This window comes from Leuresthes tenuis, unplaced genomic scaffold (assembly GCF_036924035.1).
Source record: "Leuresthes tenuis unplaced genomic scaffold, fLeuTen1.0.hap1 SCAF_18, whole genome shotgun sequence".
Taxonomy (NCBI): Eukaryota; Metazoa; Chordata; class Actinopteri; order Atheriniformes; family Atherinopsidae; genus Leuresthes; species Leuresthes tenuis.
Window position 1 is genome coordinate 4,208,136 of NW_027325372.1, and position 26,502 is coordinate 4,234,637.

The window sequence follows — 26,502 nt, forward strand, 5'->3', positions numbered from 1 at the left end:
ACAAGAAAGCATCTCTTTCTTGGTCAAATTTCTTATATCAAAGAACTAAAATACCAAAGCAGCCCTTTAGAAGCGGCATTCATTTTGTCTATTTGTGAGCGCAACAAAGCTGAACTTCATTTATCACAACTTCTGCTTCCTCCTGCTGCTCAGTCTAATGCAAATAAGAGCTGAAATGTCAGGTGAAAGGGGGCTCCGTGTGCACTGATTTATCAAACCTAGACTATTTGTCTGAATGAGGCTTTTCTGCCATGTTTTAGAAAGGCTTGCAAATCCTTTTATTGAAGCTCACAAGGGAAATATTTGAGTTTGAATGGTTGAAGTGGAAATGGTGGAAAAGCAGTGACACAAAAATAAACCTTTCAAATTGCTCTCGGTTGAAAATTCATTTAATTGGAATTATTCATTCATTACAGAAAAAGAGAGACGCTTTACAAAAGTCTGTGCAGGAGGCTGAAAGATCTTATATAGACTACTGTATATAAATAATTATTCTACAAGCAAACGGGGCTCGTTCAGGAAAGAGAAGTGTTGTTAAAGCCAATCATTACCCAGCTTTGGAAGAACATCAAATAAGATGTAGACGAGCAAATTACCAGAATTTATACCAAAAAAAGCTTCCGAGTACACCATAATGTCTCATCTTTCTTTTCTTTTCATCATCAGTGACCCGGCCTCACACCAGATTAATACAAACAGCAGCAAACAGCAAACTCGTGACTGATGTGGACTCCAACAAATCAGTCAGAACTCAACACGGAGCCACACTTCTGTCACTTTTTATCCAGACTTTCAGCCGAGAGGTGATAACCCTGATTAATGCATGTGTTGTTTCAGATTTCAAAGGATCCAGATATAGATGAACACACACTCGTTTCTTAGCATAAAGAAGTGTTTTGCCGTCTGTTGTGCAAAGACGGAAACAAAAAATCCACATTACATTGTTCTCTTGGCACCAGCTTTCTACCAGACCAATATCACCGTTTAGTTTCCCTAATCATGATGTAACTGTGCAAGAAATAAAATGATCCTCGGAGTCAGAAAGTAAACAGAAAAGCAACTGGAGTAATATTGGCAATAAAAACACCTTCTCTGACTGTGTGGTGGAAAAAAAAGAACCAAGAGGGTCTAATTAAGTCTCAAGAGCCAAACTGACTCTGTGGTTTCCCAAAATTACATGAAAACTTCATCAGTTCACCATAGCAACCGTATAGTACAGATATGGTAATCAACATGTTAATCCACATAGAATAAAACTGTGAATGCAAACCTGAATGTCCCACAGAATCCATTAAAATATTTAAATTAGCATTAGCCTCATGGTAAAGAAGTGGAGTCTGTTAACTTCAGTTTGTATGAAAGTTTATGGACAATACAAGTAGCATTAAAGTAATTAAACACATACAAGGTTGTTAAGTCACAGCAAAGCAGATAAAATCATGAACAAACCTTCGAGGTTAAAGGCATACTGAGCAGATTATTCCAAAAAGAACATAATTCACAAAGGAAATGCCTCTCGGTCATGACTAATGGCCCAGTAGAAGTGTGTGGTGGTGTATTTCTCTTCTTATTTCACAGTTTTTGGATATTTGTGGGCTGCAGACTTTGTTTAAAAGCTAATTACAGCTTCAGGACAAAAGAAAAATGAGAGGAATCGGTTCAGATCGCTGTCACACACATAAATTCACACGCCATCAACAGAGTGTGATCTTTCACATAAAATCTGACTATGTAGCAGCTTCCCGCAGGTTTGTGTGAAGCTTTGGTATTTTTCTTATGTTTAGGAACATAACTTCTGTGAAACAACAGGAAAATTCCACTTCTCTGCTTTATTGTTTGATTAATCAGTCTGTCTCTGCCGTTTCAAACAGCCAATTAAACGCTGTTGGTCACAGCTTTGTTTCTCTCAATCTCAAGGTAAAAAATGACATTATTTTGAGTTTCCGACTTCTCATTTCTGAGGTTCACTGAATGCAGAAGGAGGACAAAGTCTGAAAGGTTCTATTTAGGAACAGTGAGTGCGTCTCAAAGTCAAGGACACTTCCTTCATAGGATATGAACCTCTGAGTCACATCCTTTTCAGATTAGGAAATATTCCTTCCTTGCATTCAGAAAACACTTAATAGAACAGACCTTTCAAAGGGCAAATGTCACACCGTCCTACTAACAATCACCTCCAACGCACACGACAGCGGACATGGCTGTTAATAGCTTCTAGCTGTTAGCTGGCTACGTAGCAGCCATTTATAGTGGTGATGTCTTCTTTGCTGGACCAAATTATGCAGTTTGTGGGTGCCTTGAGAAGACGGAGAGAGAATAAACAGAAGCATCTTTCACATCAGATCAGTTCTTTAGTGAGATTTAATCATGCAGTAATGTATCTGTTAAAGACCCTTCCTTGATTTTAAGAACCTTGTAACTGCTCAGTATGCCACTAACTGGAACATTTTGAAAACATGCAACACAAAAGCAAAGCCAAATGGTCCTGCATCTTATAATTTCCCCCGTTTTTACTCCTCAGAATAATGAAAAGCAGCAAATGGTCTCTGATATCCACCTTCATCTTTGTGCTTCTTAGCTGAGTTCCAGCTGTGAAGGAGGATTTTTCTCAGGGGGATTATGGGAAACCAGAGATCAGGATGGAATCAGGAGGCCAGCTGTATGGAAAAGTGCATTTCATTTGATCATTATTTACTATCAAGTCTGCTGTCCCACAAGCAATCTACAGGTGAGCATGCTGCAGCTACACTATCTCTTAGGTATACATGGGACAGCAGATATAGGCTGTAATATCAGAGTAAGAAGGAACAGGAGGAAAGGAGTTTTTGGTGCTAAATAAGATGCTTTAAGACGCCTTTACATCGAAGATATTAGGGTGAGTTAAGGTTGCAAAGACGCAAATAATATCAAAATGCATTTTTTTCCTTTCTTTCCACTATAAAAACATTCTCTGGTGCGACGACATGAACTGATGTGCGACTACAAAAAAGTTTTAAGCAAAATTAGCTGAATGCATTTCTAAATTATTCACCATGATAGCCTGGAGTAGGAGTGCTGCTCAACTGCAATCACTTCATGTGTTCATTACTCAGAAAAAGGTACCTACCATAAAATACTGAGCTCGTAGAGTGAGCTTACAGTCACAGAGATAAGTGTTTGCAATTAGTTTCTCCAATTATCTGACATGAATCAAAGATTAGACTGAATTCAGCCTCAAAAGCCACTGATTTTCACTGGATTGAGTAGAAATGAATTGATCTCGGAGTCAAAAAACGTACTTCAGATACTGTGTAAAAGCTCATTTCCTGTTATAATCAGAAGTATCAGCAAGCTTGGTATTTTTCATCATATTCTTCGGAAATTACGGAGAAAAGTAGATTAAACAGAAGAGCGAATCTACCACAACTGAAAGAACATTTTATTAAAGCTCCTTCACCACCCATGGATCAGCACTCCTGCTCCAAGAGGGGTTTTGAACAGCAGCTCGGATGCATAATGTAACAGAAAAAAATCACAGCACAGAAATCCTTTCACGAGGCCCTCATCAGCCGTGATTGCATGAACCCGTGGTGTTATTATTCCTGCAAACACATGCTGAAAGTCAATGGATTTGTGTCCATTCACCCTGCAAAGCACAAAAGTGCCCTCAAAAGGAGAGTTTGTTCAGAATTAAATGCTTCAGCTTTACTTTAACAGTAAAGATATGTTTTATAAAGTGTGGTGCTCTTAAAGATGAGGAGTGAAAAACGCTCCAGCTTCGGTTTTTACTGGAATTCCACTCTCTAAAAAGCCTAAACCCAACTCTAAGTGGAGCAACACATGCAAACATTTTGGGAAAACGGACATTTCCCCTTTGCCTGGTTTTATGTTGGATTTCAGCAACCGGCTGCACATTCAGCTTTCTTGGCCCAGCCTCGGAGGCGGCATCTAAATCTGTCTGTACCTGGTTGAATCAGCAGCGCCGCTGAAATGTCAGCCCGCCCTGCAGCCACGGGCAGCTTCAACCCTACCGAGGCAAACTTTGATGAAAGGATTTCACACAGCATCACCGAAACCCAAACACATCATGAGCTGGATGAGAGTATTCCCAGCTGTAGGCAAAGTTTTCTACCTACTGTAGTTATGTGGTTAAAAGATCGATTCAGCATTTTGATAGTAAAAAAAAAATCTTGCATAAGTATTTTCACGTTATTCACATGCAGATCACATATCATTATATTTACAATAGTGAAAAATGGAGGACTAAGAGTGCTTTAAGTTGTGCTACATCTGCCACGTGTAGAGATGTTTCAGTGCCCATGTCCTTAATATTGCTTCAGATTAACTAAAAAAATCCACCGACCATCTATCCATCATTAGTTCACTTAACCCAGTGTTTCCCAGCTCTGGTCCTCGAGGCGCACAGCCGGATGTTTTCCATGTTTCCTAATTCAAATTAACCAAATGAGCCTTCTGCAGAGCTTAAAGAGCCCACCCAGGGTTGGGAAACACAGACTTAACCAACCGTTGACTCCACATTTACGGTTTTAGAAGCTTTACTGTATAGCCACTAAGTTTCTGCACGCATAACAAGCATTTCCTTGAAAAAACAGCAATAAAAAATCTATATATTAATCACATGTAAGTCAGGTATGCAAGTAAATTTACACACAATGCTTAAAGATTAAATCTTTCCTGGATAAGAACATAACCAGTCAGTTTTTGCAGATCACCATATTGTATTTACAATAGCTGCATCCCATTATTTAGGTTTTTTTAACCTATTTTAATAAAAATGTGAGCCTCGTTGTTGTTTCAAAGGAATCACATGACTTCTTTGAGAGAATCACATGCTAAATTTTGTGCTTTACCTGCTCAGACAGAACATCTGTGTGACTGATTTCAGTAACCCTCAGAGGGTTAAGTTATGACGTGAGGTAGCCAGACCGCTAACAGATGCCAGTGGCAGCATCAATGCTGACATAAAATGGAATTGTTGGGACACTGAAACCTTGCTATCGCCGGCAGATGAAGCATATGATCAATGTTTTCTCAGCTGCGTGAGACGTATTGCTCAGAGGTGAAAATTACTTTCCTGTGACCTGAATTATCTTTTTCCACAGAAAGGCAAGGAACTAATTAGTTAGAAACAGTTATGAGGATGGTGAGAGCTTCATCTTATTAACTCTGGGATGAATTCCTCCCATTATTTCTATTCTCATCTCTCAGTAATTGTCAGTAATAGAAGGACCTCCTAACATAAAAAATGAAATTTAGAAGCTTCTTTAATAATGTCGATCACATCCTTAAGGTTCTTTTTATAACTCACAACGCTATAGAGCGGCAAAAAAATGACCAAATCTGCAGTGAAATGTATTGATAATTCACAGGTTCCCTGTGTGAGCGGTTCCCCTGACTGTGGTCGAGATCCTGCCTCTCAGGATCTCCTAAAGAGTAAAAGAGGGCTGGAGCTCACTGATCAGTTTTGCAGCCTTTAATTGTGGAAACAGACAAAAGTTGTGAAACTACTTTGTCAAAGTGCAAACAGAACTCATAGTTGACCTAAAACAAGGTGTATAAGGTGGGGCTTTTCAAAGTAAGAGTCCAAATATCACCCATCGTTTTAGTGTTGTTGATTTTCTGACACTAATGAAAGCCACGTCGTCATGAAACATCATATTTCAAAGGTTTGCTCTCTTTTTATTTTTATTTTCGTAACTTTGAATTAAATTTGTTCCTTTTTTGTCCGATGAGGTTATCTGTGTGACACTGGACACTTAGTGGGTCATCTCTTTTTCAAATCTCTGGTGCATAAACCGGTTGGAAGTGATGACGAGTGTTGAGGAAGGAGAATATCTGAGGCTCAGCTCCTTCCCCAGTGGCTCGACCCGTTTCAGGTCAACTCTGGGTCCAGTTGAATGGTCTTTGCTTGGGAATGTTCTCTCTAAATACTAAAGAAAGGAACCCCAATGCTTCCTTTAGCATGTGAAACAGTGGACCATCCAATGTGAAAGAAAGGAAGTAATCCTTTCCCACAATTCCTTGCAGAAGCAACATTTAAAATCACTGCTCGGTTATTTTCGTGCCGTTGTACCAACTGAGAATTATGTCAATAAATATGAGCAGGGTGAGCGTGAACAGGCTTTAAGAGCGGTGTATTGCACTGCTGTTCCCTTTTCTTTCCTTTTTTTTAATTACTGACCTTTTGGCAACAAAACCAATCAGTGAGCTCCACCTTTTCTTTATTTTCTGGAAGTTGAACAATAAATGCTCAGATTCACCGTTATTATATTATCAATATCAATCTAACCATTGATTTCAGGACCTCCACTTCCTCCCTTTCCTGTTTTTAATGGGCTGAACATTCTTGTGTCTAACATCGGTTGTTTTGTATGAATCTCCTCCACCATCCCTCTTCTGCACACACTCAAATATCTTTATCATCGTCACCACAGACTGATCCACTTGCTTCTTTTCAGCAAACACCTGGGCTACAATAATCAGAGCTCCGTGACATGGATGGGCTGAGATAAGAATAGGAGGCCTTGAATCATGCAAGTAATTTATCTGCTCCTCGAAATGCACGCTCTGCTATCTCCATCGTCTCTTTTATCGCTCCTCGCTCGACGGTGTCCCTGAATTGGTCTGCAAGGAGACTTGGAATCCAATTATGTTCTCAGGAATTGATCCAAAAGTCCCAGAAGTGTTGTACAGTGTTCTCTGAGTTTTATTTTCCTCCGACTGGACAAACGACAACCCCACCGGAGGGAAAAATAAAACAGAGTCTGTTGTTCCTGGGGTGCTTTTTTCTGGCATTCACCATTTGTGTGAGTGAGATACGGTGGAGGTTTCGACAGATTTCTTCAGATGAAGCCTTCAAATGTGGCAGATTTGACACCTGATAGATGAGAAAGGAAAACAACATGGAGGGGGTGGCGCTACTCAATCTACTTGAGTTCCTTTCAGTCTGCAGGCTGTTGAGAAATAACACCTCAAGTAGCTTTTCCCACTTACAATGAATGAGTGCTGAAACAAGCAAATCTGTCTGAAATATGGAGATGCTTTCCGACATGCTTGTACTGTTAAAAATAGAGTGTGTGGGAGCGAGCTGAAATGCAATCATTGCAGTGTTCGTCTGATGCAGTGTTCGTTTAAAAGGGCTGTCAGAGGAAACTCACCTTGAAGGGGAGATTTTCTTGCTGCTGTTGTTTGGAGCCTTTGTCTAATTCGCCGGAGCATTCTGACTCCACCTGTCATTTCCCTTTTCTTTCTTTTAAACAACATTTTGAGAGGAGCTCAAATAATTTGATACGATTCAAACGCTGAGAATGTGTCACTCTTTTCCTATCACAATTTTACCCGTTTGCATGCAGTCTACTCTAATGTCTGCACTGTCCTCTAGGTCTGATGATGATATGATATCTTCTTTCATGTTAAACTGAAATGCATGCATTTTATATGCACAGAATTGCTTTGTTCTTTTAATAGAGCCCGAGGTCGCTCTTTTGCATTTCATTTATCTGTGCAAAGAGTTAAATTCTACAGTGTGCATTTTGTGTAAATGCCTTTTCTTCAAGGCAGCATCTGCAACCAAGCTTCGGTATTCTGTCGGTGATATATCAAATGCAGTGATGACTTGTTAGTGTTTGTATATGAAAGGATTCCCGCCACACCCTGGTACATCCTCTCAGCTGCTCTGAGCCGATTACTCCTTCTGCACACCGTCTCCACTCTCAGCACCTTCCTCTGTCTTGGCTGAATCTGACTCAACGGTGCCCCTGGAGGCCGTTGCCGGTGATGCAGCACCCTGCAGGCTACCATCAGGGGTGGCAGCTGCAAATGAGCGAGGATTGGAGGCAGGGCTGGCACTCAAGACCGAGTCAGGGGTTCGGATGGTGCTGAGGTCGCCGTCGGGGACCGCAGTGGCTTCCAAGCTGTCGGAATGTGCTCCATCGGTCACGGCTGGAGGGTAAACAGCATTCAGAAGGGGCTTGTGGGAGGCGTAGGTCATCGCACCATCGGTGTCACTGTCTAATGGGAGGCCAGAGGTGGTGAACTCAACTCCAGAGTCACTCATCTCCAGAAAGTTGTCTGAGGAGAGAGTCTGGTAGCGGCCTGGTTTTGACACCTCAAGGCCCTGCAGAGAAAGTGGGAAAAGAGGATGGAAGGGAGAGGAAGTCCATGGTGGGGGGGAGGCGTGCAGGAAGTAAGGAGAAGCACGAGTGAAGGGAGAATAGAAAAGGGAAAAGATGGAGAAGAAGAGAGGAGGGAGGAGAAAAGAAGGGGAACAAAGTTTTTAAAATGAGGTCAGAGAAAGAGCTACGTGAATAATTTACCAACATATTTCTGGAATCGTATTTATAGGTTTACCATCTACTCCTCTGCAGCCCACACTGCTTATTTTCCCTGTTACACAATCACAGCCACAACAGAGATGTACAGCACGTGTGGAAGAACAGAATTCACACGAATAAACCCAAAGTGTCTGGTTATATACACTAAAATGTGGGTCTGAGCCCTCTGATTTAAAGTGGATATAACTGAAGATGACCTTACATTACACATTAATACAAGTGACTACTTTCAAAACCAAAAAGTTTCAGTTTTACACCGGAACTGTGCCGACAACAGGATGGATTATCTACTGTGGAGATAACAAAAACTACTTATATGTTTGGTTTTAAATTCCACATGTAATCACAATATATTCAAATGTTTGAATGTGAAATGTTTTGTGCTATATGTCACTTTTAGATCAGTATCAGACTGATCAGATCAGATAAATACGTTGTTTTGGAGGTATTCTTTGTTGTATTCTGGTTAATGATGAAATGTTAATGAGTCATCCTGCACTCTGGGACGTGTTCTGACTTTGCATCCAGTTAAGGATTAAAACATTTCAACAGAGCTGGTACAGATCAGGTGGATGGTGCCTGATCAGGTGATCACAGGAGGTGACCAATCAGATCACGCTGAGCTTTTTAGGGAAGTCTCCCTCAGTTCTGGCCTAAAGGAAACACATCAGTACATTTGAACAAGAAGCACTAAATAAGCTTTTTCGTGGGAACTTTAGCAACAAACGTCTGCATAAAGACATAAAAGGGGATGATGACAATGGACACTTTGCAGTCAGGTTTAAATTTAAACACCCACACAACTTGACTGCATTTAGTTATTAATACAGCTTTATTAATAACTAAATTATTATAGACAGAGCAACTGTTTTTCAAGGCATTTGTCGCATTTCAAAGACCTGCAGTCAGTTTCTGCCCCACATTAAAATGTACAAATCGCCTACAATCACAGGCTTGTAAAAAGAGAAACTTATCAGGTATTTTCAGGTGATATGTGTTAACATACAAATCTGAAAAAGCAGCTGCAGTTTTAGTCTGATCCTCAGAGTTAGAGAAGCGTGACTCTCTGAGAAACTCAAAGCACTGACTGAACCCTGACCGCTTTACTTTCTGAACTCCTCATTCAGTTGGACTGAAGGTCCAACCCATAAACTTTAATCTGCTCCACTGCTGAGAGCAGCGAGTAAGGGTCGATTGCTTTTTAATTACACTTGGCACTTTGGTGGTGTTATGTAGAAGGTAGTTTCTGCTGAGTAATCTCAAGGATGATTAATGATTGCTCTATCTTTATATTGGATTTTAATTTATATACTTAAAGAGGAAAATTCCCAGAATCCCAGAAAACACACAGGTGGAACTCAGCTGTCCCTTGTTCTCACAACAAAGAGCAAAACTTAACCCTCATTCTTGCATCTTTATCTCTTACCAAAATAATCATTCGACATGTTTTGAACACAGTGGCTTAAATATGAACAACTTTTAAGGTTAACTTTGTGTTGCACACATCCAGCAGGTACGGAGCAATAAAAACCTTAGTCTGTTTGCAGCCAGCTGATGACTGTATGTTTGATATAAACCTTTTCAGTCCCACTTTGGTCAACATTAGAGGAAACCAGCTCTCTCTTTAGCTGCCAAACTCGCTGTCTGGCAGCAAAACAGATGTTTTTCTGGCCAAAACAGACCTGCTGTGTTTGACGCTGACATTATCAGAACTTAACCTAGATTTATACCCTGCGTCGAGGGAACGCGTTGCTCTGCAATTCACCAGGCCGGCAGGAAGGTGTGGCTGGGTGTTTGTGTGGTTTCAGGGCTTATAGCCGAATCCTTGCTTTTTCTGACGGTCACAGCTAACAACAGTAAACGATGGCAACCGAGGTGGAGCAGCTGTGTTTGCAGCTGGAGCTCATCAATATTGAAGAACAAATGCTTAAATTGCAAATGTTGAAGCACAGGCGAGGGGGGGGTGGTCTGTACGACCGGCCGAGGCAGGGAACGGGTGAATTTACAACCTGGATGAACAAATATACTTTAGATAATTTCGAATGTCAGCGAGCTTCTTCACTGTATACAGCCATTAAGACAACATAAAGGCAACTGCTGTAAATTACGTTCTGAGCGGACCAATCACAGCCCTTACGGCCCGCGTCTACGTGACATGTAGTTAGAATATGTTGGAGCACGTCAGAGTACAGGGGAGGGGTCAACGAAATGACGCTGAAGCATAAACTACGACTAAACCAGCAAAGAAGCAGCGACACAGCAAACAATGAAGTGAAACTCACTCACATGCAGCCGAGAGACTTTTAAGGTGTTTTTAAGCTGGCTGCTAAATCAAAGTGGAATTTAGAAAATTAGTCGTTACTTTTGATTCGATTTTCTTGGTCACTTACCTTGATGGTGACCTCCGTGCACTCCGACGGTTTATCACAAATGGACTGCGTCAAAGACTCCTCGGTGAATCTGCTGTAAGCCTCGTGAACCACCTGCAAACCCAAACACACACAAACAGACACACACATATGCAGAGGAGACTGAAATATGGCCACAATAGTTCAACATCCCAGCAGCTGAGCTTTTACACACAGCTGGTCATCAAAAAGAAGTGAACACTCACACACTGCTCACTTTCAACTGCACAGAGAGCTCCGAAATACAAATGCTTAAGAGGACACTTGCATGAAAAGGCTTCGTTTGTCTTAACATTTGGGGTGGAGGTTGAGAGGAGACAGAGCCTGAGGGGCAATAACATTTCAGAAATGTCTGATCCCTCTATGAACGCACGAGGGAAGATGTTTTGTCTGAAGTAAAAAAGAACAAAAGAGGTAAAAGCAGGATGGAAATGCTGATGATTTACGTAAAAATCTGCTGTCAATTATCAGGGTTTTTTATTCATGAAACTCGAGATAATAATAAAATAAGACAATAATAAGACTTTTAAATCAATCGAAAGTGTTTCCAAAATCAAACTTCAACACATCGACTACATTGAATCTATCTTAGAGAGACAATGATGGCGTCAAAGACGAGTTTTCAGCAAAAGTGACATTCTTTATCATCTTTTTATCACAAAAATGTGAGAAAAAAATTAGAATAAAGCCGTGAAAATGGAAGGAAAATTATGACCAATCGAAAAAGAGTGTTGGAGACATTAATTAGCAGGAAATGTGTCTTAAAATTGAAGCGAAAAAGTGAGACAAATCCTGACTACAGAGAGTCAAAAGCCATGGAAACTGTGTAATAACTGTAATTTACCGATAAAGACTGTAAAATTGTTAGATAATAATCTCAGAGATTTGTAAATGTAGTCTATGTGTTGAAACCTTTTTAAAGCTTAAATAAACCGAAACGAGACTGAAAAAGACAGCATTTCTAAAGAAATATACACATATATTTAAGATTAAAGAGGACTTTATGAACAACGGCGCATCGAAGAAGCTGAAAACGAAGCATGGAAGTCATGTTTTTAACATGGATAAAAACATGACTTTTATTACATAAAAACGACGTAAAACACAAAAAAGTCTCTGATGTCGATATAGAAGACTATTATCTAAAAATTATGCAAAAATGATATATTTATGTCATAACTCCTGGTGGAACTAAAGGTGGAAGAGAACTGAAATACAGGGCAGGCTTAGACAGGTGGTAACATGACAAATTTATTCATTAATCAAACTGAAACGCTGCTGGAGCAGGACAAGAAAATCATAAACTGAAGGTACAAAAACAGAGAAACGCCTGACGTACAGACCACAAAAGACTCGAGGGGAAACAAAGGATTACAACGATGATTTGGCAAGAAGAAAAGGAAAACCAGGAGGATTTAACAGAGGGACAAAGGAAGTGAAATAACCAACAAATACTCTTAAAAATAAAACAGGAAGTAGGTAACTAACTGAAGATCAAAAAGGAAAACCAGGAGGATTTAACAGAGGGACAAAGGAAGTGAAATAACCAACAAATACTCTTCAAAATAAAACAGGAAGTAGGTAACTAACTGAAGATCAAAAAGGAAAACCAGAAGGATTTAACAGAGGGAGTGATGAGGAGCTGACCAGCAACAGAAACCAGGTGACAAAGGAAGTGAAATAACCAACAAATACTCTTCAAAATAAAACAGGAAGTAGGATAACTAACTGAAGATCAAACAGGAAAACCAGAACACAAGAAAATCTATAAATAAAAACTCACAGATCATGACAACCTCTGTATTTTATTATTATATTACTGACCTGTGAATGACAACAGAGTGTGAACCTTTGAGATTAGCATCAGATTAGAGCCAATGAACCGCCCAGTTTTAAAGAACGAGGAACTACAACCTCTCAGAATAAAAGGTGTTGAAGCTCATCGGATATAAAAGGCTAAAAAAAAGACTCCACCGATACATAGTTGAGGAGTCGGCCATAAAAGAATCACCCGAACAGCAGGTCTGTTACAGTCTGTGAGGTCTCATAGAAGCCGAGGTAACTTCAGAGCATCCGAAGGCCTCCATCACACAGCTCAGTGTTAATGTTCATGAGTCCACAGTGAGCAGCAAATGATGCGCATTAAAAAGCTCTCCGGCAGTTAACCTTGCTGCTTCTCTGCTGTATCTGGGGCAGGTTTGCTTACAGTCATCGATGGAACGATAAAACCTGAATAATAGGAAGGATTTTTTTATCAAGGTCAAACATAAGGAGATGAGGACAGAACAGAAAGTTTTAGTACCCGTCATTTTACCAAAGAACGGTTAAAGAAGAGCAACTTTGATGTCTCAGGAACAACCAGGTTCAATAGAAATGTTAAGAAATACGAGGTAATCAGCCAATCTGAGGAGCTCTGCACAAAGAAATGTGATGAAATTGCTCCAAACTGATCAACAGCAACTGAAAGCAAAGGTTCACATACTTTTGTCACCTATAGATGTGATGGGTATAATGTTTTAATGCAAGAATCTGATGTTTTAGCCAGAAAAGTAAATTCTGGCACCACTGGAGCTATCAAATGGTTTGTAATGAGACTGGACTGGACACGGAGTCAAGTGGAGGGCTATGATTGATCTGAGCTTCATGTCCGAGTCGTCGGTAAGGTCCTGACACACGGCTGACATCCTCTCACACGAGCCGTCTGTTTTCTACGATCAATGAGAAAATCCATAACGAGTGAGAGCGACTGCGGCAACGAGGGCAGCTGCTGTCATCTCAACCTCCACCGTCAACACAAAACACACGTTAGGCTCCCAAACAGCACAAGAAATTAAAGCACCGGCACACAAATACAGAGCATCTCTGTAAAAACACCAGAAACACACATAAAATAAGACGCACACAGACACGTACAATGAGGACACGAGGACCTGCTGCTTTAACGTTTCCCATAATCAGTAGTCAAGAAAATATGTGTGTGACCTGTTATTTTAGTCCTATTCTTTCATAAACTGGATAAAAACAGATTCTATATATGTGCAAAACGTTAATCAGGCCTATAAATAGTAGTAAATGGTAACAGTGGACTGAAAAAGTACTGTAATAAATCAAAATAACAAAAAAAATAGCACATTCCTGATTAAAGTGATGGGTATTTGGGTTGGAAACACAGGCAACAGATTTTAAAATACTATAATTTAACCATTAAATACACTAAAAGATCCTTGGATTGGATTTATGAATATCTACCACCTCAATATCTGCAGAGCAGAACAAGAATAAACTCATTGGAGACTAAGTTTATCTAGATTTCTCTCATCTTTTCTACAGTTTGGTATCAGCGGTCAGTCATCATATCTTTATAGTGTGAGACACTGATGTCAGCTGATGATGACTTGAAAAGAAAGCTATTTATGTAGCATCAAAACAGCACGGAAACAGAAGAGCTCATCTATAAATGTGGACATTAAGATGAAGAACTGCGTCTAATTTTTCCTGACTAGTGATAGTTGGGAGGGGAAATAAAGCAGCAAACGGAGGAGTATCTCACATCATGTTACTGTATTATTTAGCACCACTCGACACCTATATGAGCACAACACTGAATGCAGACAAACACAGACACAAAAAGACACCCACAGATTTTCTGACCTTCTATAAATCTACAACAAAATGATTTCAAACACACACAAAAACCAGCACCGACAACCACAAATAAACATCGGGTAATCACCTCATGATTCACTCCACACAATAAAATAAATGTGAAATGTGTGTCTGTGTGGGATAAATCAACTGAACAGTATGTTTGTTCTGGCTGAGAAGCTTTAATGTTGGCGGTTGTCACAACCACACTGTTTGTGAGAGTTTGTAATCAGCAGTGAGGGAAAGAGGGAACAAACATCTTATATTAGTGAGATTTTCTCCAGTAAAAATTCAACTTTTGTGATGTGAAACGTCTCACTCTGAAGGCTAAAGTTTCCCTCCAGACATGTATGCAGTTTGCAGATAAATAGTACGAGTTTGATGCTTCTTTAAAAAGAAAATATATAAATATATCTCCTTCGGAATTATCAAAATATCCCATTTCTGTTTCACAGAAGAATCCTTAGTTTATCCTCCAGAACATCCGTTTATGCACAATTTAAGCTTCAGGTTTCCACATCACTTATTGAAGCCGTCTGTTTAAAAAAGGGTTTGGCTTCTAAATTAGTTGTGATGTCACGAAAAAAGGAGATAAAATCCCTTTTCCTGCATTTGTGAGCACATTTTTGGGGTCTATGAAGTAATGATCAGCTGGTTTATCGTTTGTTTGAGGCTATCTAGGTCTGAAAATATCTGATTCAGTGAGATACACAACCAGTTCTCTGCCTCATGTTTTTTATTCCAACTAAGAAATCCGACTTCTTGTCGATGTTTTCCCGTCAGAACCTGGACATTCAAAGTTCCCATCTGTTAATGAGTATGACAGCTGTATAAAAAGCGATAGTGATACCCTAATGTTCACACTAAAAGCGTCTTGAGCGGCCGTGGTCGCTTGGAGCGCTCACAATCTGCCGCCTCTGCTGCCAAAGCAGCTAAAGAAGCCGAAGCGGACGAAGGGGCGGGGCTTTCACATAGCAGGCATATATAATAATCCATCTATACATCGGTTCCTTCAATAATAAGTTTCTCCTCCATGGTTTTTCTCACGCTCATGAAGCTCACAAAGCGCCGCTCACAACGCCGGTGTTGTGCCGAAAGGAGACTGCTTCCCAAAAAACGACTGCACCAATAACTCTGGATGAGGCGATTAATAGGAAAAGGAAACCAGGTGCGCGTACAGAGAATTTGGGTAACGTAACCCGTTGTTGTGCCGAAAAACAACTGCTCCGATTGACAGGCGCAGCACCAAGAGAACTGAATTTTTTTTTTTTTTTTTACTGTGCAATAAAAAAATTTAAGAAGTAACCTGATGTTTCGATAATGTAGGCAAGTTGTCAACAACTGATGACGGTAGATGCTTTACCTCGCCACTTTTGTTGTGTTATCGTTGCAATGGGATTTTACACCGCTGTGATCTATAAATAAAGTTATATTTCAATACTTCAATTTTAATGATGTGTTCCGATTTAATGATTATAAGGAAATAAATGCAGAAAAGAACGGGTTACGTTGACCAAATTCATTGTACGCGCACCTGGTTTCCTATTACTATTAATGCTGAAAACACGGAGAATGTAACCATTTCCAATCCAGAGTTATACGGTGCAGTCGTTTTTCGGCACAACACCGGTCAGCCTCTAAGAGCGTAAAGCACAGGAATGGAGCCTCAGTGTTGTGTCGTTATCTTTCTACACATGGGTCTACAAGGATGACGTCATCGACGCGCGCCGCTGCTGCACAGCTTATTTACTCCGTGCTCTGTGACAGTCGGCCAACTTCACACGGTGGTTTTACGCAACATGGCAGGATATTTATCAGATTTTGACAATGTGGACGACATCTTTGAGTACAATGGATGTCCTTACCGGAGTGAATGAGCTTTGCTGCAGCAGCGCGCGTTGATGACGTCATCCCAGCAGACTCATGGGTAGAACGCCCCCGATAGCCACCAATAACAATAACACGGCAGCTATGAACTAACAGTGCAATAGTACGCCTTCATTCATTCATTCGTCTTAAAGTATTGGTGAAATAAAGACGGATAAGGCCTTATTTAGAGGCTGTATTGTCTATGCCGCCGTTCTCTCCCATTTTATGGATATATGCAGATCTCAAGTAATCTAAATATCTCCCGAAGGACTCCGACTTTCACCAAGCTGTTATTGTTGAGTAGATGAATGTATTTTATGCCAGAAATAAGGTCCAGGTTTTAAAAAAAAACTTCCCCTTGAAGCCTGGTCATTACTTTGCAGGTTTTAGCTACATTCAGTGTTGGTCTGAACTCACAGGCTGCTGGGAGCTCTCAGGTTACTTATTGTCAACTCTCTGATACAGTTAGACGTGCTTCAAAGGTTACTGAGTGTAATTTGTTTAATCCCGGGTAAGGAACACCCTGCAGCAGAGACGGATGTAGCTGTCCCCTGAAACCGGCTGCTATGAACAAGAGTGTAAATTCATCACCGAAAAGGGAGCTGTTGTAGTGTCTCTCTGCGGTATTTAGACCTAACATGTCCCAGAAACTTCATCAATACCTCAGAATTGTGTGAACTTCTAAATAAATGGATCTATTACATCTTCTTTAATCTGGGATATGAGTGTAAGTCGCTTTGGATAAAGGCGTCTGACATAAACAAATGCATAATCATAAACATTTGGAGATTAATTTGAACATCAAACTCTTACCATTTAGCACATAATTCTGCAGACTGATGTTCAGACATCCAGAATACTAAAGGGGCACTTTAATGGTAAAGGTTTCAAAGCTGGATTTAAACAGAAATAAACCATTTTCAACTGAAATATTGGACTTGTTTAAAGAAAGCTACAGTACTGAGAGTAACAAATTGGTTAAATAACTGTTAAAATGCACATTTTTTGCTATTTGCACCCCGACCGGAGTCGAAACTGTATCTAATATCCTCAGAGACAGCTCTCATGTCTGACCAAGCTTGTCTAAGCAGAATTAGACACATCATGGCCACACTTATCTCTGCTTAAACACAGATACTGATCTCATTATATAAGAAAGCAAACTGGCACCAAAACAGTTTCTTTTAAAGGCTTTTTTTTTTTTTTTTTACATTTTTTAACTCTGTAATGGTAAATAAAGCATAAACTGCTGGGAATTCTTTTTAGGCCAATGCTTTTACACTTTGCAGAAGGCCACAAGCTCCCTCACTGCCGTCTTTAATTCCATGCCACATTATTAACTTCTAATGCAAATACAAGATGAAGCCTGCACAGAGCTCAGTCATATGAATCCTGACAAGTCTGTGAGGATTACAGAGACAGTTTGTTCCAAGTCGTGGTGCCAGATCTGCTTCAAGTAATTCATTGACTTTTTGTCAAATTAGGTCTTCGATCAACTTCTGCTTGTTCATTACGACTGATAGCTGCAGTTTCTCTTGTGTGCAGGATTCATTAAGTGCTCGGCGTCTCCGTGGCATCTGGAATGCACCACGGTTTCAAAGATACTGAGCACAATTCTTGTCACACAAAAGCAAGTTGATCAAGGAGCTTATTTGCCACAAAAGCAGCACAACTTCTGAAACACCAAAATGAAGGAGGAACAGCAGGAAAAAAGGAGGTCAGACGAACACAGTTCTCTCACCAAGAAGCGGCTCCGTTTGAGGCTCCTTAAAAGTTAGAAGAAGAGATGCAATGCACATGCAACAGCGTTAGCTGGGCCAAGACATCAGAAACATCCAGCTGTGTGCACGAAGGCCTCATTTCCACAGATGTGTTCAACACAACATTTTCAGCACATTTATCACGTCAGATTCCTAAATATTATATCATTATACTGACAAATCAAACACACCCTGAAGATGGGTTCACATGGTGGACATTTTTATCTAGTTTAAAACCTACATTTGTCGAAGCTCTCATCGGTCTTTACATCCTCATAAAGCTTCTTACCAATAAAAGGTCGTAAACTTAAGGTGACAACAGCAGCTGTAACAGCATCACTACCTCTTGTCAGCTGTAAAACAAACGCTTTGGTCTGAAATATAACTTTAGGATGACAAACAACACACAGAGCAGATGAACTAACAAACTAAATGTAACATAATATGTTTTATTTTACTGAACGAGAACGCAGAGGATCTCAGAAACGATGTCAAGTGGGACATAAATAATCTAAATTCGTAATGTGACACATCAGTTTTGCAAACACTTGGTGTAATCTAATAGTCCCTGCAAAGCAATCAGTCTCCGTGGTCGTTGTGTCTGATGAGCGAGGCATCTGTCAGCAGTGAGTTTTTAATCGTTCTGCAGATTCAATCACTTTCAAGGATCATTTGGTGGGGAGGCTGTTTGATAGACGAGGAGGAACCGCCACGTCGAGCAGCTTAACATTAAGAATTTAATGATACGTTTTAGTGAATCACTCCCACCTTTTATTAATTAGATCAAAATACTGAGTTTTGGTAACAAGAAAAGCTGATTTATTCATGTATTCAACACCGGAGGCATTCAGATTTTTCCTCTCTTTTTATTAACGGCTCACACAAGTGATCTGGACATGTATTGACCTCCCAGCCCAAAGCAGAGAAATCAATTCCTGTGTCTAGGTGTGTTCTACAGTGAGTCTGTTTGTAATGTGGTTTTAATTGATCCAGAGATTCAGTGGCCTCGTCGGGAATCATCGGGGTCAGCTGTCAATTCTTCTAAAAACACCAACTCAGTCAGTTAATCAGCCAGCCCAGAGCAGGTGGACAAAGAGGGTGGAAATAATTCAATTTACTGTCATCTAAAATGAATATTTTAAGGATGACAAACATGGTTGTGACCTCTAAAGGCTTCTTTTCGTAGGTGATTTCTTTTTAAATGCTTACACTAAATAATCAAAGGCATAATAATGCAATCAAACATGCAGCTGATTAAACCAACAATTCATTCATTAAAAAATGAATAAAATGCATTTGAATTCCTCAGCCAGTAGTGACTTCCTGTGAGCCGGTGCAATAATTATTCCCCCATTGTCTGAAATCTGCTGGTGAGTGGTCCGAGGTCACAGCCTGTGCTTGTACTTCATTAAGAATGAAAAACACGACTCATCCATGTTCTCATCCTTGAAATGTTGCTGAAGGCTTCCTCGCTTAAAACCTCCTACATGCCTTGTTTATTACTTTAATATAGCTTAAATTAATGGAGTTCATGGACATTTGCATTACTTTATAGACATTTAATTGCTGCTCAATGTGAGTCACGCTGTATGTGAAAGATGTGTCACAATGTTTCTATCAGTAATTCCACTTATTATTGTGCAACAGTCAAGAATGAACCAAGGTAAAAAGGTGGAGAGCAGAACTAGAAATAATGTTTGCCTGAGGGCTCCTGTGTTGAATTTGGCTGAGAACATGCTCATCAGGGCCAGCTCTGTAGGGCAGGAAGTTGACCATATGACCATCATGACTCCCACAGCGGGAGCAGAGCCCTTCTCTATATTTCAGTCCCATCAAACTGTAACGCAGCTCACTTTTACAACCGAACAACTTCTGCTAATTCACAGTAACGGAGTCTCGTCCTGTTCCTGCTGCAGAAAAATTAAGAACGATAGAAGCACACAAGCTGGGTGTTACCTGTCTGAAAGCCTCGCCATCTCCCTTGCCGGCCTGCTGAGCAAGGAGCTCCAGCTTCTTGTTCTTCTCGTTCCTTCTATGTTCTTTATAGAGACAGGACGCCAAGCAGAGCAGCAGCATGAAGGCGATCAGGCCCAGCAGGGACAGGATGGCCACAGTCAGGGGCGGCAGCTTGTACGCTGAGAGACAGACGAGGACAGGAAAGAAAGACTAATGAGTCTCCTGTGACTACAGAAAGGTTTTACTCAAACTGGGCCTGTGCACAGTAGAGCTCGTCTTTCTTCGGCCTCAGTCATGTTTCAGGTAGCCTGTTAACGGATTTTCACCTGCACCTTAATCTCAGAATATCTAAATAAATGTTCATCAGTTTTGGACGTGACTGTTAGCATTTCCATCACACTTTAAAGTATCAAACAGAAGTAAAACAAGGTTTTTTAGGTAGTTCCGGTGTTGCAAATTCAGCTTTAATTAGTTTAATTTCATATAGAGCAGGGAAGTGGCATAAGTTCTCATTCAGGATGAAACTGATTCCAGGTGTGAAGTGATGCACTTAGAGCAAACCAAGTCCGATCATATCGCCCAAGATGGATATGAACGTCAGGTGTAAATGCTTCTAAGTTGCTTTACATTGACTCACGAATGATTTTAAGATGCTCTTTACCAGGGAAACTGGTAATTAGTTTACTATTTGAGATATATCAAAGAAATGCATCATCAGAGCAAAGTACAGCAGGATGTTCATGCATCTCTTCTCATTCCAGTAACATCCTAAAACTTCCACTCATTGTATACATGAAATAAACTGAAAGCTGGTCTTACTAGTTAGTTGGAAGAGACCTCAGATAACAGCCTGGCTAATTCTAATTCTAATTCTAGTCCAAATGAAAAAAGTATCATTACAAATTAATGTTTTACAGCTTCTTCTGCAGGTATGATCTCCAAAACTGGCTCCACGCCTTAAATGTTACATTTCTTTGTCTGACATGTCCTCCTCTGACTCATTCCTGTCACAGTGACTGCATCGTTCACAGCTGGCTCAGTGTATACATGGCAGTGACGGTGCAGACTCCTGTTGGTTGTCGTAACCTCTGGACACGACACGGAAGCCGCTGCAGCCTCAGGTAAGGTGTCTATAAAAAGCCCAGAAATGCTAAAAATGTCTCGAACGATGGAGAGGTAGGACCCAGATGCAGCTCTCTTGGTTAAAAAAAAAAAAAGGGGTTTATTCCAATAAACAAACACAAAACAGGGAGCACGAACAAAAGGCCCGGCAGAGCCGGATCATCAAAAACTATGAATACAAAACAAGATTATGCCTATGAATAACAAGACAATAATTTAACTGTGACTATGAATTAACGAGCATATGAGGCAAAACCAGACTTAACGTTCTTGGCGTCAGCATGGAAGGGAAAGTGAGGATTCTGCAAAGACTGAAAGCAAACCAGGGGACTAAATACTGTGGAGGGAGTGATCAGTGAATGAGGTGCAGCTGTGAATAATGAACCAGGAGACATGAGTGAACCGAGGTGGCAGGGGAAAAACATGACTAGAACATAACATGATTAAACATAAACTGTGACAAAAAATGCCATATTTTCACATCACACAGGCACATCTGCCGGGTCATTAGAGATGAGTCTGTGGGAATATGAGGCAGAGAGGATTTTTTAGGGCTGAAAGTTTACAGAATTGAATTGTTAGGACCCTCATCGATGAAAAGGATCAGTTTTGGGGAGGACGTATAGATCAGTGGATTAGAGGGAGGCGAGCTTTCTTTTTTTCTGTGGTCGCTGGATCATAAAATGTTTTGCACATATCAAACTAAAATACTGTGTGACCACTTACACACTTCAGTACCCAGTAAAGTCTTATAAAGGGGTTCGATGTCTTTTTTCTTACCTTCAACGCTGACGTAGACATGAGCCACAGGAAACCCAGCCAGGTCTGTCACTTTGAAGACGCCCGAGTCTGCTGCATGGACCTTCTTCATGATGAGCTCTGAACCCTGCACAGTCAGCCTGCCCTCCAGCTGAGGGTCCAGGGGTGTCACCAGAACCCCCTGGTCCACAATGACTCTGTCCTGGCTGTCTGATTTGGGCCTGTAGAGGATGTTGACGTTGGAGTACTGCTGGTAGAGTTTCATCTTCAGGTTTTCTCCATAAGGGAGTTGCAGGAAACTTTGGTGATCTGGAGGACCAAAGGGACAAATATAAACAAATGTGCATATTTACTGCAGAAGTTTCCTTTAATTTCAACATTTTTCAGATCTAATCTATTCTTTTCCTAAGAACTTGAATAAGGGGCAAGAAAAAGAGGTCCAGCCGCCCTTGTTTGAACTCTTGGCATCACCATGACCTGGATGACTGACAATCTCTCTGGCTGTTGCAGATATACAGCTAGCTGATGGCAGCTGGTCACAATAACAACAGCATAATCAGGTAAAGAAATCTGTGTGAGTGTTTTGAATCATTTGGAGCCCATGAGAGTGGATCTAAATGACCCAAGTATTTACAGTAGAGTGGCAGTAATGATGATGGTTGATCACTCAGTCCTCAAAAACAGTCGGATGGGAAAAGAGAAAAACACTTTCCATATCCTGACCATCAATTTAATCTTTGATTCTAAGTGGAAGACGTGATGATGCTCAGTCTCTTTTCATCCAACCATTTGTATCTGTGGCCAGTGTGGATAATATATGGGTCTGTTGTTTGTCCAAAGCTTCCATATTGATCTCATATGTGTTGTCCATCTAAATGGGAAGTGGCGAATTACATTGTCATCTAGACTATTCAAGTACCACACTGACACAAGCACTCCAGTTGGAATAATTTGACAGGAGCAAAAGAATCCCGCACACACACGAGACTGATAAATGAATTCAGCCTGAGAGGATGCAGCAAAGCTCAGACGTCTCCTCACCTCTGACATTCAGACAGTTCTTCATCTTGGTGTGGCCCATGTGGTCCAGCACAGTGAAGCTCCCTTCATCCATCATCCTGACAGAGTGCAGAGTCACCCGCTTCTCCGAAACACTGAGGCGCCCCACGTAATCCTCTCCCAACACTGATGTCTTGTTGTACAGGACCACAGGTGGAGGCTCGGATGTCTGCTGCACGACCGTCTGATTGACTTTAACCAGACTGGGCCTTAACCAAAGAAATCAGCAAAGAATCAGCCTGATCAGTGATGCTGCAGCAGCTGTTCTGCCTCTGATAGATGAACTGTCTGAAAAACTGGTGGAGCATTTGGTACAGCTTCATTTTGCTGATCGTACCTGAACTCCAGGGTGATGGGACCCTTGATACGGTTGAGATGGATGGTGTAGGTTTCTCCGTACTTTACCATCTGCTCCATGGAGCAGTCTGTCATCAACACATGGGGAACCAAAGCAAATACAGCAGGTCAAAACAGTCAGTTCGGACAGTTCTAAAGGGAAAAGTAACATTCCTGAACTGTACGTCTACAAATTACCATGAATTTTAAACGTAGTCTTCGTCATTTTTACAGGAAATTAGCAAAAATCACAGAACGGTCAGTGCTGTGCTCATTGCAGATGCAAAACAAAGCCTCATGTTCTTCCAGTCAAGCTCAGAACGTTCAACTAGCATTAAAGGGGCATTTTATTAAGGTTAGAATGGCCTTCAATTCAATTCAGCTTCATTTATATAGCTCCAAATTACAACAAATGTCACAATCCAATTAGTTTAATTCAAAATTATTATGTTATTTTACAATAAAGGAACATTCCTAACTAACATGTCGGCAGATTTCAGTATTGGACCAGCGCAGAAGAAAAACTCTTTGTTGTCTTTGAGAAACAGACTTCATTTATTTGTCCTTTTTTAGGGAAATCTGTCTATAAACTTCTATAAAATCTACAGAAAACACAGGTTTAATTGGTCTTTTGTTCGGTTCCCAGAATGTTGTTTTTGGCTCAGAAAATGTTCCCTGTTCTGGTTGTTCTGTGGTTCATCAGAAAAGTTTTCCTGGTTTTAATGGAACATTAGTTTAAATTGAATGATGTTCTCTCAGAGAACAACTTTCCTGCTGAACCATGTGACAACCAAGATAAACTTTAAGGTGAACTCCAGTATTTCTAAACCTCGAACTTATTTCTGGCATGAAATACGTTCATCTACTCACCGAGAACAGTTTGGTGAAAGTCGGCGTCCTTCTAAAGATATTTAGATAACTGGAGATCCATATAACGGAGTGAACGGGGCTTAGAGGATGCAGCCTCTAAATAAGGCATTATCTGTCTTTATTTCACCAATACTTTAAGAAGAATGAATGAATGAACGTGTGCTATAGCTCTGTTAGCTCATAGCTGCTGTGTTGTTGTTATTGGCGGCTATCGGGGGGCTTATAGAGGCTTTCTACACACTCGTCTACTGGGATGACGTCATCGACTCTCTCTCGAGTCATCTCGAGGAATCTAAATATCTTCCGAAGGACGCCGACTTTCACCAAACTGTTCTCGGTGAGTAGATGAACGTATTTCATGCCAGAAATAAGGTCTAGGTTTAAAAATACCGGAGTTCCCCTTTAAGGCTACATTTCTGCAACCAAACACGAATGTTCCGTAAAGGTTCTAATATTATGGCCTTTGAGACAACGTTGGAGGAATCAAAACGTGTGACCAAAAACTTTGATATATTTTCATATATATATATATTTATATGTCCTTAAACCTTAACGGGGAACCTTCCTGACACCACTATATGTTAGATGGGTTATTATCAACGGTTCGGTCTGCCTGACAGGCTCCAATGCTGCATTCAGTGCACTCTGGAAAGTGTTGAAAATGTCTGTCACATGATCACGAATAAAACGTTGAATATTTTACACCCGGATACGTTAAGCTGTGTTTATGGCACATGATTGATGAACCTTATGTGAGTTACTGACCTGGAAATCATGTCTTGACCTGTTCTGTTTCATTTGTTTGAGTCAAAGTGCAGAAATTCTTTCTGTCAATAACAGCAGCATAAAATCTGCCGGCAGCTGTCAGATAAAGTGTTTCTGTGTTTGTCAGGCAGCTGAGTGCTGCTCAGGACTTTATAAATGCGACAGACGTGTTAACTTCACTCAGCAGAATAATACGTGTTTGTAATTTTACTCAGAACGCACTTTGTTCTGTTCATGACCTCGCGGTGGATACGGAGCAGCTGCATCGTCCTCACAAATCTGTCTTGAATTAAAATCACCAGAACTTGCTAAATATTTAACCAATTATCAAGCGGTTTGGTTTGTTACAAATGCCGGATGTTTTTTAATGATACAGGACACTTAGTTGTGTTAAAAAGTCTGGTTCTCATACCAAAAACGTTTCCATTAATGGAACTAAGCTCATTTATCCTTCTGTTCTTGACTGTAACTTTGATTAAAGACAACTTTCCAGCAGGTAAACATGTCCTCGCACTCTTTAGAGAAGAAGGCTGCAGGGCGCTTACCCCTGACAGTGAGGACGAGGTGGTTAACCATGTTGGAGTCGTTGGTGTTTCTGATGACGTACAGGCCCTCGTCCTCCTCCTGCACATCCTTCAGCACCAGGTGGCCCACAGAGTTGAGCTGGGCCTTTGATGTTTTCACCACCTGACCCGCTTGCACGAGAGGCACCTCATAGGAGTGATTGGTCCTGGGTTTAAACACAACCTCCACGTTGTTCCAGGACGGGACGTCGATGTGAACGTCCTCGCCAAAGAAGGCCGTCCTGTGCTCCTCTTTGACTGCTAGAAATAATAATCTGTTAATTCTCAGTCAGCATATTTACTCGTTCGTTAACAACAACAAACATGCGGTTTTACCTTTTAAAGATGCTGACACGACTGTGAAAGAAAAGCGAGAGGAAGAAAAATCAGTTCTTTTGTTCAAAAGTGCAACTTGGAAGCATTTGAAATGTAAATGTTTCACATAATGACGGCTATAAATAGGACCCAACAGCTTTTAAAACGAAAGGGAAGAAAGCAAACAGGAGAAAGTCCAGTTGATCACAACGTAATTTGGCATCTTTTTAAAGATCTCTTGCAGATAATTAAGTCGAAACAAGTTTAGTTTTGCAGGAAGCCTGTTTCAAACATTCATTTATCCCATGTGACTGATTATATTTGTGCTTACTGGTGCAGAACAGGATGCTAAGCACTGCAGCTCCGATTGCTTTCATCTTGAATTGTCTGTCTCTGCAAAAAAGAAACGCGCACACATTACACAACAAATAGACTTTTATAGCATCATCATGGCTGAAGAAAAAAGAGAAATCTGCCATAATTATTTTACCATTGGAGCATTTCATTTGACGAGATGTATTAAAGTTGCGTAATACTGAGGTGTGTTGCTTAATTGGGTTCAGTGTTTAATTTAAAACAGCCTCTGTGCAGTTCCTGAAGCTGAGAGGTCCACCCCCCCCCCCCCCCACACACACACACTTTGCCACCGCGCCACATTAAACTGTGCTTCACAAATTAGCTCTTCAGGTTCCAACTGTGCAGGTGGTGGGTTGCCGAGACTCTGTGGCAAGAAAACCTGTAG

At 40.7% G+C, this 26,502-nt stretch overlaps 1 protein-coding gene across 3 annotated transcripts in view; it reads right to left on the reverse strand.

Annotated features, from left to right (window-relative positions):
* Positions 1-373: 373 nt before the first annotated feature.
* Positions 374-26,502, reverse strand: part of LOC140274530 (uncharacterized) — a 31,956-nt gene continuing 5,827 nt past the window's right edge. For 2 of the 3 annotated variants that reach the window (XM_072369834.1, XM_072369835.1), the window contains exons 2-10: positions 26,092-26,153; positions 25,782-25,802; positions 25,428-25,706; positions 23,249-23,336; positions 22,894-23,120; positions 21,874-22,161; positions 19,972-20,150; positions 10,724-10,816; positions 374-8,116 (exon numbers count right to left, since the gene is read on the reverse strand). In XM_072369834.1, coding sequence (XP_072225935.1) covers positions 7,685-8,116; positions 10,724-10,816; positions 19,972-20,150; positions 21,874-22,161; positions 22,894-23,120; positions 23,249-23,336; positions 25,428-25,706; positions 25,782-25,802; positions 26,092-26,137 — 1,653 coding nt within the window. In that variant the 5' untranslated portion in view covers positions 26,138-26,153 and the 3' untranslated portion in view covers positions 374-7,684. The remainder of the gene's footprint in view (positions 8,117-10,723; positions 10,817-19,971; positions 20,151-21,873; positions 22,162-22,893; positions 23,121-23,248; positions 23,337-25,427; positions 25,707-25,781; positions 25,803-26,091; positions 26,154-26,502) is intronic. The other variant, XM_072369836.1, reaches the window with a different exon arrangement.